The 14,189-nt window shown below is 38.3% G+C and overlaps 2 protein-coding genes across 2 annotated transcripts; one reads left to right on the top strand and one right to left on the bottom strand.

Annotated features, from left to right (window-relative positions):
* Positions 1-415: 415 nt before the first annotated feature.
* LOC134323092 (protein phosphatase 1 regulatory subunit 3E) lies at positions 416-1,410 on the bottom strand. Its single transcript, XM_063004513.1, has one exon. The coding sequence runs from the start codon at positions 1,354-1,356 to the stop codon at positions 424-426; it is 933 nt and encodes a 310-aa protein (XP_062860583.1). The 5' UTR covers positions 1,357-1,410; the 3' UTR covers positions 416-423.
* A 711-nt stretch (positions 1,411-2,121) lies between these two features.
* On the top strand, positions 2,122-6,620 carry si:ch73-103b9.2 (uncharacterized protein LOC100150067 homolog). Its single transcript, XM_063004512.1, has 2 exons — positions 2,122-2,539; positions 5,579-6,620. The coding sequence occupies exons 1-2, from the start codon at positions 2,372-2,374 to the stop codon at positions 6,533-6,535; spliced, it is 1,125 nt and encodes a 374-aa protein (XP_062860582.1). The 5' UTR covers positions 2,122-2,371; the 3' UTR covers positions 6,536-6,620.
* The last annotated feature ends 7,569 nt before the right edge of the window (positions 6,621-14,189 follow it).

The following is a 14,189-nucleotide window of genomic DNA, read 5'->3' as shown; positions in this document are numbered from 1 at the left end:
GGTCTGGACCAGGTTTTTTTTCAGGTCAATTTACACTGTATTTGGATTCTGGAGTGCTTTCACAGATAGTTTCTGCTCATTAAATTGCAGTTTAATACCTGAATAAAGGTGCATGTGTAAAAGGAGCTATAGAAAACAGTGAAAGAAAACTACATTATCATACTTATAACAATAACACAGTGGTTTTGAATAAATAAATAAATACGTTTTAAATGTCTTAGGGTCTCTGCTCTGTGTTAATGTATTAAATCACTCACCTTAGTATTTGTCTTACCCTGTAATGTATCAGACAACCAGGTAATTGTACTAGGTCTGGACCAGGTAAAATGCTGGATCGGTTTACACAGAGGGGCTTTAGACAGCAGTGTATGCAAACTACACGATCACTCACACACAGTGGTTTGGAAATACAGTAATTACGCACTAAATAAAGTGGATCCATCCGTTATCCCATTCTCGAGGGGGTGAGATTTTGAATCGATGGCGTCTCACTTTGTAATTCTTGCCTTCATTATTGTCCCAATACTCAGTTCCGTCGACGCAGTAACGGATGGCGAACTGAAGGCTTCCTCCACTGTCAAAAAACGCCGGGGTGACGATCTTGAAGGAAAATTTATCGCTTAATCCATCGCTCGAGTTGAGAACGTATGAAGCCGGTAGATCTACTAATGTCAGCCAGTTATTCAGCGTGTACCTTATAGAGACGCACTTCTCAAAAGCCAGGTTCAGGACGCGCACGGTTCCCGAGATGCTGAACTCATCAGTCTGGATCGATTCAAGCAGCACTTTTGCGCTTTGGAGACGCTCGTGGTAATCGGGGAGCGATCCTGGACTGGTGAACAACGTCTCCACGAAGGTGGTCTGGGTACCAGAAGTTTCGAAGTTGTTGAGATGAAGAGCCCGGGCTTTTTTAAACTTGTCCATGACGCGTTCGGGGATTTCAGGCACGTCGGAGTCATCAAAGTGGCGCACGGAGATCAGGTCCAAACCGAGAGAATCCGCAAAACGCACTTTCTTCTGGCTGGACGGACTGCATATGCGCGCAACTTCTAATTTCGCTCTTTCTGCAGAACTGGGTAAGGATTTGCATCTCCGGCGCGCACCCGGACTGAGAGGAGGTTTGGGGAGAGATTCCCGTCCCCTCGGTCTCTCATCCACTACGCGCATCTGACACGGATCGCATTCTCCGTTGATCGCCTCCTCTTCCTCATCTTCTTCCTTCTCTTCATCTGCTTCATCGTCTAGCTTCTGGTTCGCAGCCAGGCTCCCGAACAAGCCCGCGATGCAGCTGTAATTTCTCGGAATGCACGTTTTCGGAGGTAGCATGACCACAGTCTCGCCAGATTCGGTTTCCATAAAACGTTTGCAGAATGTGGAAACTTGGCTGTCCTGCTGAGGCAAGGATGGAAGGAGAGCGAATCAGATGGCTCAGATCAGACCCCCGTAATTGTTCGATCTGTGCAGGCACTGCGGGTTTCTCTTCTGTAATCTGAAGACCTCCTGATTGCACAGGATTGCACACGATATAGAAATCCTCCACCTGCTAGAACGAGGTGCCGATCTCAGTAGTACATTGCGGAAATTCCATATGTAACCTTGAACAGGCTGCTGCGTGAGCCAGGTCACGTCTCCAATAGGCACACCAATAAAACCAGAACAGGATCCTTACCGAAATCCGGATCGTCAACATGTACATCAGCTTTGTACCGCCATAGTTCCACATCCATTCAAATACCTTGATTAGGCTATTAAATAACAAGTGCTATCCAAACTAGTCTTCAGTTCTGCAACCAAACGACTCTGTAAGGAAGTAAAAACCAGTCACGCATATAATTTAATAACAGACTATAAAAGTAAACAAATAATGCAAACAAAATTTTCTAATAACAGTAGACACATGTATCTTACCCAGCATGTCCAGCTGTAAAAAAACACCGATTTAATAAAGCGCATAGCACGAATAAAATGCATTTGCAGCTTGAAAGCCACGCCCCCTTCTGTACTTCCCACGACGTCACTCGACGTCACTCGGTAAAAAAGGAATCGGTTCCAGACAGCATATTACTATAGCAACCTTGCGTCACGTCGTAAACAACAAGAGCCGCTGTTTCAATCCCATTGATATTTTATGAGCGTTCAGTTTGGTTTAAATAACAGAGAGACGATCTGCAGATAACACGATTCTTTTAGAGTAACATCAGCTACTAGTCGGTGTCTGTGGCTCAGTGATCCTAGCTCAGGCTAGTGCAGTTGTGTTAGTTATAAATGGACTCAGCAACTCGTTCTGTAATGATTGAGCTAATGTAACTGTTTTAAACCTACAGATTTAGTTCAGTAGCTGGTAATCAATATCACATGCAAATCAAAACATATGGATACAGGAGAAAGCACAGAATCTTCAGTAAATCAGGACAGGAACGATCCATTCTGCAGATTTAATAGAGAACAAGTGGATGTGCTGCTGGATATCAGTGAGGAAAGCTCTCTGAAAGATCAGGATGGGTACGAGTTCATCACCCAAACAGGCTGGCATGAGGCTGTAAGTAAAGTATCTGATACCTAAACTAAGCTTTTAGAAGGAAAAGTCACATTTGGCTATTTTAACAGCAAAGTCTATTTATTTATTTATTAGGATTTTAACGTCATGTTTTACACACTTTGGTTACATTCATTTACATTTACATTTAAATTTTCAGCATTTAGCAGACGCTCTTATCCAGAGCGACTTACAGAAGTGCTTCCATAGTGAACATTTCATTCCTTAAGTTTAGATAGACAACAGTCGAAGAACACAACTCTGCTAAAACAATGGAAAAGATTGGAATAAAGTGTTAGTAAATAAGTACAAATCAGCCTAAGTGTTTAGTAAAAACATTCATGACAGAACAGGTAGTTACTGGTCACACAAGATTAATCAGTTCAAAAGTTTAATGTCAAACACAGTCATGGACAATGTTGTATCTCCAATTTACCTCACTTGCATTTTTCTGGACTGTGGGAGGAAACCGGAGCTCCCGGAGGAAACCCACACATATATATATATATATATATATATATATATATATATATATATATATATATATATATATATATATATATATTGTTTATAGGCATGCTTTATTCCATATATATCAGTGTTTGCTATATTTTTACTGTTTGGCTTGCCATAATACATGCATGATACGTGCAGCCAATGGGGGGGGGGGGGGGGGGGGGGGCAGTGAGGTGGATGGTTAAGTTCATGTCGTGGAGGGGCCCCCCTCTGCCTCGGCCCCCTGTAGTTACGCCACTGGGACCGCCCCACCTAGGGATCAAATCCAGGAGCTTCTTTTTAACAGCAAAATAAATGCTTTTTTCATAACGTATAAATGCATTTTCTCCTCAGTAATAACAACAACAAAATTAAAAGAACTGGACAACTGGTGAAATGTATTTATTTCATCTGTATTAAGCAGAACTCAACTCAAGATGTGCTGCAGCATTTACTAAGAGTTCAATGCTTAATTACTATCATACAGGCTGGGGAATATACTGTAGTTCAGTTCTTTTTCTTTTGACACATAAATGTTTATAGAAAAATAAAATGCAATATTGTTGAAGCTGCGAAACTACACCAGGCTTTCTGCTGTTAAAGCAACCAGACGTGACTCTTCCCATTGACAATTTGGATGAATTAGTCATTACTTGTGCATTTAATCACCAAAACAACACATTTTATCTAAAAACACTTATTTGACTTCCAACCGAAAAGTATAACAATGTATTCATAGCATGGCAGGACTATCTAAACCTTGTACAACACTTGGTGTGAAGAATTGGTTGCCAACTTCACACATAACAGAGGAAGCAGGTGCTAGACTGTGGCTTTTCTTAGTCTGTGTTGGTGGTGCTGTAATAGAATTTCATTAAGAAAATGGAAATGACCAAAATAGGTGAAAGAGAGGGCAAATGCAAATGCAAAACATAAAATTTAATTTTAATAAAATTTAAAAAAAGAACGAGTGTGGCTGAGCAAACTCATACTACACAGTTTAGTCCTTGTGGACATGTGAAACCTCTCATCTCCTGTATTTTCTTTAAAGTTGTTTATTTCATAGTTTATGTCAACTAGTTTCCACTCTGGGATGTCACATTTATCCAGTAATTTAACTTTTGATCTGTGGCACATGGCAGAATATGATATTAATTCTAAGTAGCCCAAGCTTGTGCAAGCAATACGACACTTTGCAAGTCAATATACCAAATTCATAATGCTAGTATTGCTCCTTAATGTCTCAAGTTTCAACAGTAGCTATTCATTGTTTATTTAAAAGTGTGTCCACATTACAGCCCTTTCAGTCATGAATCTATCAGTTTATCCTGTGTCTTTAATTTTACTGGATTAACAAGGTTTAGTTTACTGTTTTAATCCAGAGACAGAAAGTCCTTAAATACAAGATAAGCTAAATGCTGTTAGTAATATTTTATTTCTAGAACAATCATTATCAGTAACATTTGTTTGGCTATTGTTAATACATGAAAAGTAACTAAATTCCAGAAAAGTTGGGACAAATGTGTATGACAAATGATATTTTTATAACAAAATCTTTCTATTTGGCTTTAAGAGCAAATATATGTATATATTAATAAGACAGAAAGGGTAAAATAATAATGTGCTTTATTCATTGTGATTTTATTCATGACATTAAAAGCCTACTGTGAAACCTGTCTAGAACAATTTGCAGAATTATTTAGATTTTCTACATTTTACTGCTATTCCAATTTTATTTAGAACTTGTAGAGACCTCAGTCAGTGTTGGGCAAAGTCGGTGTGTTACTGCATTACGACCAGACAACACTGTGGTAAAACATGTAAATGAATGAATGAAGCTTTCATTTCATATCATGGGCCTCTATGAGGCATGTCCTTTTAACAGGACATCTTTTTAAATTAGTGCCAGTTTGACTGCAGAAAGTACATGGATTAGTGGTCTCCTGCCAAGGTCGATAAGAAAACCCAAACTATCACTAATGCTAAAAGGAAATTATTCAGTATGGTCCAAATTAATCCAAGAATCATAGCTTGGCAAAGCCATGGGTTCAAAGGCTGTTGAGCAAAAAAAAAAAAGCCCTTGCAATGAATTTGCTCTTAGGACTGGTTCCATTTTAGGTTCCATTCTGGAGCAGGTGCTTCTTTGTTGTGCAGAAGCTGCTAAGCATATGAGGATGTAAAACTTGCTTAATTGTGGACAGTGTCATTCATGTTGCAGCAGCAATACTAATTTAGTGTACCCACTGTACAATTTGCCTCTAAGTAAACGCTGACGCAGTTTTTTTGTGCTGACCTAGACAAGAGACCACTGTTCCATGTTAATCTAAGTTGATTTATGCAAATTTTGACCCAACAAAGTGTGTACATTTTTAAGAACTTAACTTTCTTCAAAGAAATCATTGAAATTCCAGGACTGCCATTAAGTATTACCCTTCATGTCAAATATGTGCAGATACTGTATTATGCCTTCACATGACAGTCATTGAAAACCCCTCTTGTGTACTGATGTCAAGTTAAAAAATTAACAACTGTTTTTTGTGTTGGCAGATCCAAGGTTGGGGTCGATGTTCACCATTTTCCTGCATATTTCAAGCTCAACAAAAAGGCAAAAGGGTCAAATCAGAGGTCATAGACCCCCACTGCCTTCTTTGTGCTGATCTGAAAAATGTTAAACTCTCAGAGATCCATGTTCCCGAGCGTAATGCCACAGAACTGTCCGCTGAGACTGCTCCTGAGCCTTTAAAAAACACGGTTCCTCTGTCTTATGATCAGCTTAGGAGAACGTTCAGTACGGTTTCCACTTCTTCAGAGGAAGAACAGTCTGATTTCACTAGTCAGGAAAGGTGCATCAAGCCAGAACGTCTTGGAAATAAACTGTTGTTAAGATCCGAACAATGCACACATAGCAAATCACTACCTCACCCAATTCAACCCGATCCTTCATGCTTGTTCCTGAAAGATAAGAAAGTAGGGAAGGTGGCACTAACTGGCAACCTTCTTGTATTGCCTCCAGTTAAAGGACAAACAATTTCAATTGCAAATTTAGGAATCTCAAATATTTTGAAGAAGAAGGAGGTTCATCATCTACTCCCAGCTGATGAGGAGGGTAGCGTTGTCGCTCCATGTAGTGCCACAGGATCAGCTATGGTTGTTGAAAAAATGAATTCAGATTTCAAGCCAACTGTTGACACATTTCAAGGATCTTTCACCTCCAAGGAGGTATCAGTGCAAAACAAGTATCAACTGCTGTCTGCATTGAGCATCCCTGTGTCCAGGAGGGGTCAGATGCCGATCAACACCTTGACAGACACTCTACCTCGTGCCACCTGCTTTTCACGAAACCTCAGACAGGACGAGCGTATCAGGTCACCTCTAAGACACAACTCTGGGCATAGACCCCATTCAGGCATCAGGGCTAGAACTATGAGGAAAACAGAAGCAGAGCTTCCCATGCTGTTTGGCACCAGGGTACTGATACCAGTGTCTACTCAGCGATTATTGTAGCTGTTCCTGTTAATGCTCACACTGTCCAAAGGGCATTAAAGATCAGTGTATCTTATAAAGATAAGCAATTTATGTGCAACTTCAACTGTTGGTATTGATTTGGATAGCAAAATGACAGAAACATCTTAAACATGGTTTAACATTGCATGCAACTATAGCAAACATTTTTAAAAAGTGAGTAGTAATGTGCTAAAATTATGCTTTTGCATTTAATAAGGTCATCTTTTGTATATTTGTATGCATATTTTCACTTTTCACTCACTCACTTTCTTAACCACTTATCCACTTAGGGTCGCGGGGGGTGCTGGAGCCTATCCCAGCTTTTCAATGGGCGCAAGGCACACAGTAACACCCTGGATCGGGCGCCAGTCCATCGCAGGGCAGACACACATACACACACACCAATTCACCTATAGGGCAATTCAGTGTCTCCAATTAACCTGACTGCATGTTTTTGGACTGTGGGAGGAAACCGGAGCTCCCGGAGGAAACCCAAAAGTGCTCAGTTTTGATTGATAAATAGGCAACAGGGGATGACAAAGTCGACTACAATCAGTAATTGTATACCGCCAAAGTTTTTCTGTATGATAGGTGTAGCTTATAAAATAATCAATGATTGTATGTACCAGAGAGGTGTTACTAATAAAATGCTTATTGAATCTTTATAAGCAATAGAATTCTTTCCCCATGCGCAGTTACGCAGAAATAGTATAATGCTATTGCTATTGCTAACTGTGAGGAAAAGAATCGTTAAAATAAATGTATAACTAAATACCAAGTAGTACTTTAAACCTGTAAGTAAAAAAAGATGTTCTATGTTATCTAATTGACCTAATCTAGAAAAATGCTTACTGCTAATATTTGCAGTATATGTTAACTGCATATTCATTAATGCTAACATCAGCTAGTTTCAAATTTTTGCCTGAAGTTACATTTTAGCTACTTTTTAGCTAGTTACTAACTAACAACTCTCTGCCAACTAAACTGTTGCATTTCCTCATTTTGGGGGTCCGAGTATTAATTAGGTTAGTCAGACCCCTCACCTCAAATCATATTTGCTATGCTATAGCTAATAAGCATTTCACATAACAGATGTTTACATTTGGTGATACGTTTTCTCACATTACTGTTTAAATCAGTTATTCTGCATAACATTGTAAATGACATACACATGACCTGCATAGAAGAAGTTGATTAACAATACTTACTTAATTACTGTCAGAGGATGTGGTACAGACGTATGTTAAAAATAATATTCTATTATAAAGACAAATCACATTCACTGTGGTTACAATACTGAATGTGAAGCTTCTAGTGGATGTACTAACAGTATTTTAGTATTATCAGTAGATAGAACGATAGAACAGACAATTATGTTACTGAATGCACCTGGGAGTGTCTGGTTGTTTATTAAAGCTCAGGTCTAATAGTATTTCATTATTTCATTGCTGTTATTGCTCAAGTGCCTTGGTTTTATTACTGTTCCCTCATTTGATCTATAAAACAATGAATATATATGCTGTTTCGTTTCATATGCAAGTCAAAGTGTATTGTCAACACAATACATTTCCAAAAAAGTTGGGACTTTTGTAAAATGCAGTAAAATAATAATAAAACACAGATGAATCTGTGTTGTGTTAATTCTCTTGAATATGTATTTAACTGATACAAGTAGAAAGAAAATATATGATATTCATAATATTCATGTTACAGTGTTCCACAACAAGGAGGTGAATTTGTAACAGGTGAGGGAATCCTGATTGGGTATAAAAGGATCAGTCAGAGAGAATTACCAATCAGTTCAAAAAGAACATTTCCCAATTGCAAATAAGATTGTTTCATGATCTACTGTTCATAACATTGTAAAAAGATTCAGAGAATATAAAGAGATCTCACTCTGTGTATGGCAAAGCTTTCAGGTGGCATTGCATGGGAAGCCACTATGACACTGTGATGAATATAGGCACTTGGCTCAGGAGTACTTCCGAAAACCATTGTCACTTAAAAACAGTCTACCACTGCATCAAAAAATGCAACCTGACACTTTATTACACAAAAAGAAAACCATACATTGATTCTATACAGAAATGCAGTTCTCTGAGCCTGAGAGTATAATGGTCTGTACTAGTAAGTGGAATATTTCCATTTCCAACTTTATACCATGGCTATATACATTTTATGATTATGATTGGCTGGTAGCTGTGTATTAATTCCTTATTATAGGGCAGCTGTAAATTAGATCAAGTTCAAAAACTGACCCACTCTAAATGTATTAGACTTGTAGCATGTGGCATTTTCTAAGGTGGCTTTTCTATTAAAAATCTCCAAGTTCTGAGTACAATTGAACACAGCAAGACACTGGAAGTACAGGGTCAAAAACAGCTGTAGTTTTTTGTGTAAATAAAATGATTTTATTTTATTTTTAGGTGCTAACTGCATAAACATTAAATCCTAAGAACAAAAAGTAAAGTGAGAGGCAGATGGTGAATTTAAAGCATGGAGTCTTCAGCAATTCTTCATCGTTGTTTCCAGTTACCCAGCAACTGAACTGCCTCATTATATTACAACGGGGCCTCTGGCTTTGCACTTTATGCAGTTTTGTAAAAACAGTAATTGCCCTCATTCCAATTCCCTCTGTTATAGCATGTTTGTCACACTTAATAATTCTAAAACTAGATTTATGATTAACTAACAGGCATTGGGTAATGCTGTCAGTTAAAAACAGTTGATGGCTGATTTAAATTGAGTGCGAAGCTACAAAATCTCTCTCACACCAGCACTACAGAGTTGTAGCAACTAGGACAAATGTGTCAGTGGCAACCATATGATCATTTAACAATCAAAAACTTAATGGCCGGACTCGACAACGCATGCCACTCTTAAGCAAAAAGCACAGCAAAGGTCAACTAGATAGATCTGCAGAGTTTTAGGGCACAATCTGTGGAGTGACCAATCAAAACTGTTTGGTCATATGGATCACTGGTTTGTCTAGTGTAACAAAGGTAAGGCTTATGACCAGAAGAAAACCATCCACACAGTCAAAGCATGGAAGTCTTTACCGTGTGACTGGTAACATAAATTCACAGAAATACCTAGACATTTTGAGGAGGAATGTTATGCCATCTGGTAAAATTTAACCATCTACAATCTTGGAGGTGCTGGCTGACTTTGATGGTAAGATTTAGGACAGGTATTTATTTTTCACAATGCTGGCAAACATACCAAATTCTGTTTAATGGAGTAGCCAGGAAGGAAAATACTTTTTACAAGGGTGATATGGGTGTTGGATAACCTTGTTCCTTAAATCAAAATAGAATAAATACTCAAACACAAATTCTGAATCAAAAATACATGTACAGCCCTCATGTATCATGTAATTATAGAACTCAAGTTTTTTTTTAGCCACATACTGCTAAAAGGTGGGCAACATAAAATAAGTAAAATTATTTGTGTGGAAATGGTTTGGGAAAGGTCCTTTCCTGTTCCAGTAAGACTGGGCCCACTGTGCAAAAAGTGAGCTCTACTAGGACATGGTTTAACCGGTTTAGTGTGAAAACACTCCAGTAACGTTAAAATTGAACATCAAGCACAACAGTGCAGCGTGGGACATTTAACCAATTAGTTTAAACTTTTTTCCCTTCCACTCAGTGGATCCTGTTTACACCAGGTTCATGGTGGAAAATGACTCTTGAGAACGTGCCAGTACATTTAAGAGAATTTTAGGAATGTAGAGTAGCACTTTGGGGGGGGAAGGGGGGTCCTCTCGAAGCTGTAAGGTGTCGGGCAAAAATCCTGTTCACAGTTAACATGAATTACTTAATTCAGACAAATACCTCAAGTCAGTTTTAGAGACAGTGTTTTATTTTAAACATCTGCAGCATTGCCTAAGGAAAACCACAAGGGTTAAAGTTGTTAATGAAACCCTCAATAATGCACATAACCAACTAATTATATTAAATATTAATCAAGAAATTAAATCAACTTAATTACAGCATTGGCACAAACAGGACTGCATGCACTCTGTACTGAAAACCAAAGAGTAAAGCTGCTTTTAAATAAGTGTTTTGCTTGAGGCTGAATGCATTTTGCCACTTTGCTTCCCGACGAACGTTTGGATCTGATTCATGGTGTAAAGACCCTGATAATCTTGCAACATGAACAAAATTTTGATGAATTTGTATTTATATCAACTGTAATATGCAAATGTATTTCTTAATGAATAAATAAACAATTAAATAAATAAATCTGTCATTAGAGAATAGAGATCAAGTGATGTTATTAGCAAATACAGCTGAGATCAATTGTTTACATAAACTTGTAAGGGACACATACAGACAATCTTGTGATTTTAATGCTTTCTGCATTTCAGCCCCACCAGCCAATAGAACTGCTGAGATTCAAACCCCACAAAGATAGTGGGCTAGCATGGTTTACTGCTGTGCCACTTAAGAACCCTTAATGCTTTCTGCAAATGCAGTTTTTCTTTGACTAAATGACTGGAACTTTTGCTGAACGTATCATATTGGAATAAAAAAAGACCTCAAAATTTGCACATGGTTTACTTTTATGGAGAATTCATTCACTTAAATGGGAAATTTGAATAAAATATTAATGGGAACTTGACCCATACTTTACTTTTATTTTTGCAAAGGACTGCAAAAACACTTTGACTGCCCAATAAAAATGTAGATGAAACAACAATAACAGTCTTTCGCCAAGGTCGGGTTGGGGGAAAAAAATCCAAACTGTCTCATGAAGAGCAGATCCAGCAATTGCAGAAACCACCATGGAGAGGGAGAGAAACCCCCCCCCCCCCCCCCCCCCCCCAAAAAAACAGGGTTCACTTGGCTGTAGATAGTGTAGTGTTTCCAACATCTTTTAATTCATGCCAGAACAGCTGCAGAAATCACTGAAATTCTAAGGCAGCCAAGACATCCATATATCCCTTACAACTTTATAATTTTTATTCTGTTTCATATCACAATTAAACTCCCCAGAAATCACTCCTCCCTACTGCAGATTCATACCCTAATTGAGGAGGGCTGTAACAAACACCCTCCAACACATGTGTAGTAGCAAACTACTTCTTTTCACCTACATAAGGCAGGTTTATGTATTATTCCCCATCTCTGTGCAAGCGTCCCCGACCAGCCAGAAGAGGCCGCAATTTCAGCAGTAAGGAGGAATTCCTTTGACCCTACTACTCTCAGGCAGGGCCACACCTGTCTGTGCTGGCTGTGTACGCCCGACCAAAGCAGAGTTAAGATCTCGAGATCTCCGGGGTAAGCTAACACATTTAGATAGCTGCACCTGTCCCTTACAAATTTTAACAGTTCTCATTTTTATCATACAAATCAAACTGTAGTGTAATCTGTGATAATGTTGTGGAACTACTGCATATCATTATCATTTACTTAATTTTTGTAATATTTTGCCGATTCTGAAGTAGAAGATGTGGTTTAGGAATTTGGAATTTTAAGAAAAGAACCAAAAAAAGGTTCATCATAATGCTAACAATGAAAAAAAAAAAAAACAATACCAAATCAACAGCTCTTTGGGAGCTGAATCCTAGCTGCGCCTATTGATTTGACTTAACCAAAACAGTAATACGAACAGTTTGTTTAGTTGGCTGTGCTTTAAAAGGTCGGAGGAGCAAAGTGGCAAATTGATTTTCTTCACAGGAAAACAATGGCATGCTGCATAATATTGTTTAAAAGCAGTCTAAGCTAACTATTTCGAGTAAACTACAGCATTATGCTTTTGTTGCTTCCAGTTAGCATCTTACATGAACAAATACAGCAGTTAAATGCAAACGACTGCATTGACTAAACACACAAAAATCTTTTGGTTACAATGCTGAGGTGCACACTGTGAAACAAACAGTGGCGTTTACATTCTACAGTGCTACAAACGTTAACGGAGACATACTGGCCAAACAGAGGCCAAAAAAAGAGTGTTCTAAATACTGAAATATAATGAGGCTGTAATGCACAATGAATTTACATGCAATATGATCAAAAAATTTAACAAACAAATACAAAATGTTTAATTGCAAGAAAAAGTTTGTAAACCCTAAGACATCACCTCTTAGTTTCTTATAAAGAAAAAGGGTGGCGCAGCAATCTTTAACTCTCGCCCATTACGCTATCGGCTGGCCAGGCCTCCACACAGACATGACTGGCTACGTCCGAAGGGGGATGGATTGGAAGGATTGGTAGGATTGGTGCGATGGATTGGTACTGATTCATTCTCAACAGACCAAATAGGAGTGTTAACCTTCCAAATGTCATTTCAAACTTTTTCTTGCAACTTGTATGTAAAAAAAAAAAATAATACTCACTGTAGTATTCCATGAAAAATGAAAGGTCACTTTAGACATAACACTTCATTTAAGGCACCATCACAAAGCTAAACATGGATCACATGCTTAAAGGTGAACAGATCTACAATCTGAATTGTTACATGCTTCCAAATATTAAAGGTTCTCGTTTTACTGTAAACAATTGCGATCAGCATTCTTCGCACACTGTAGAGAATGCAGTTTATAGTGTAATAGCATTAGCCGAGCTTGGCTGACATGCATCAATATGTACACATAAGGAAACCTAAGCTGCAGTGGTATTGAGATTACAGATGAAAACAAAATAGTGGCATGAAATGTGTTATGAACCACGATCGTTAGCAGGCTATGTTACCAAAAACATTTTGGCTGGGCCACCAGAGAAATCTGTCAATTGCTAAATGGGTGTGATCAGGCACACAGACTGGAAATTGTAGTTGAAAATGGTCCACCACTGTGGTTCAGCCATAAATTAGTTATACCAAACTTAATTTGGGATTGATCCTGATCCATTTACATGCACCGTTAATATGATGAAATGAACCTGGAAGACCAAGTAAGGTCCTTAGTGTATACAAAACCTTCTCAATTTGGAGTGTGTTTGTAATTTGCACCTCCTTGAGTCACAGTTTAAAGGCTAAACCATCTAACTGAGTCCTGACTAAATATGAATCATGTAGCTACATGCTTACTAAATGATTTGTGGGTGTACTAAGTGGCATATGAAATTCTCAGGCATTCTGCTGCGATAGTTTGTGAATTCTGTAATTATGAATCAACATAGCGCTCGGGTGGCACAATGGTCTATTACGCTAGCCCACTACCACTGAGATCCGGGTTCAAATCTCAGCTGTGCTATCGGCCAGCTGGGCTGGGTGTCTATACAGTCTTGATTGACTATGTAAGAAAGGGCCGTGACCAGAAGAAATGAAATGATTAATGATGAAATGAAATAAAATCTAAAGCATCGGCACTTTCAGTCAACAAAAAAAATCACAAGCAAATTTGCTAGTAAATGTTTGTTTGTTTGAAATTTGTTTGTTTAAAATTGCTTATTGTCACCAGAGGTGTATGAGCAGGTTTTAGGAATGATGGACTAACATGCCTGAATGCATGGCGATGCAGAATAATGACATTCTGTTCAAGTCTATTTAACAGGTCTATTTATGCAACAGCCAATCAAAGACACTCTGGGTAGAGGAGCAGTTGGGGTGGAGGTATGAAATCAAATGTCAAATATTAAAGCAAATACCTGTTGACTGTTTTATAAAACTGATTTTGCCAAATTGTGGATACTGGGATAGGCCTGAAAGT

The sequence above is a fragment of the Trichomycterus rosablanca genome, chromosome 11, assembly GCF_030014385.1.
Source record: "Trichomycterus rosablanca isolate fTriRos1 chromosome 11, fTriRos1.hap1, whole genome shotgun sequence".
NCBI lineage: Eukaryota > Metazoa > Chordata > Actinopteri > Siluriformes > Trichomycteridae > Trichomycterus > Trichomycterus rosablanca.
This window is presented reverse-complemented; position numbering and strand designations above follow the sequence as displayed.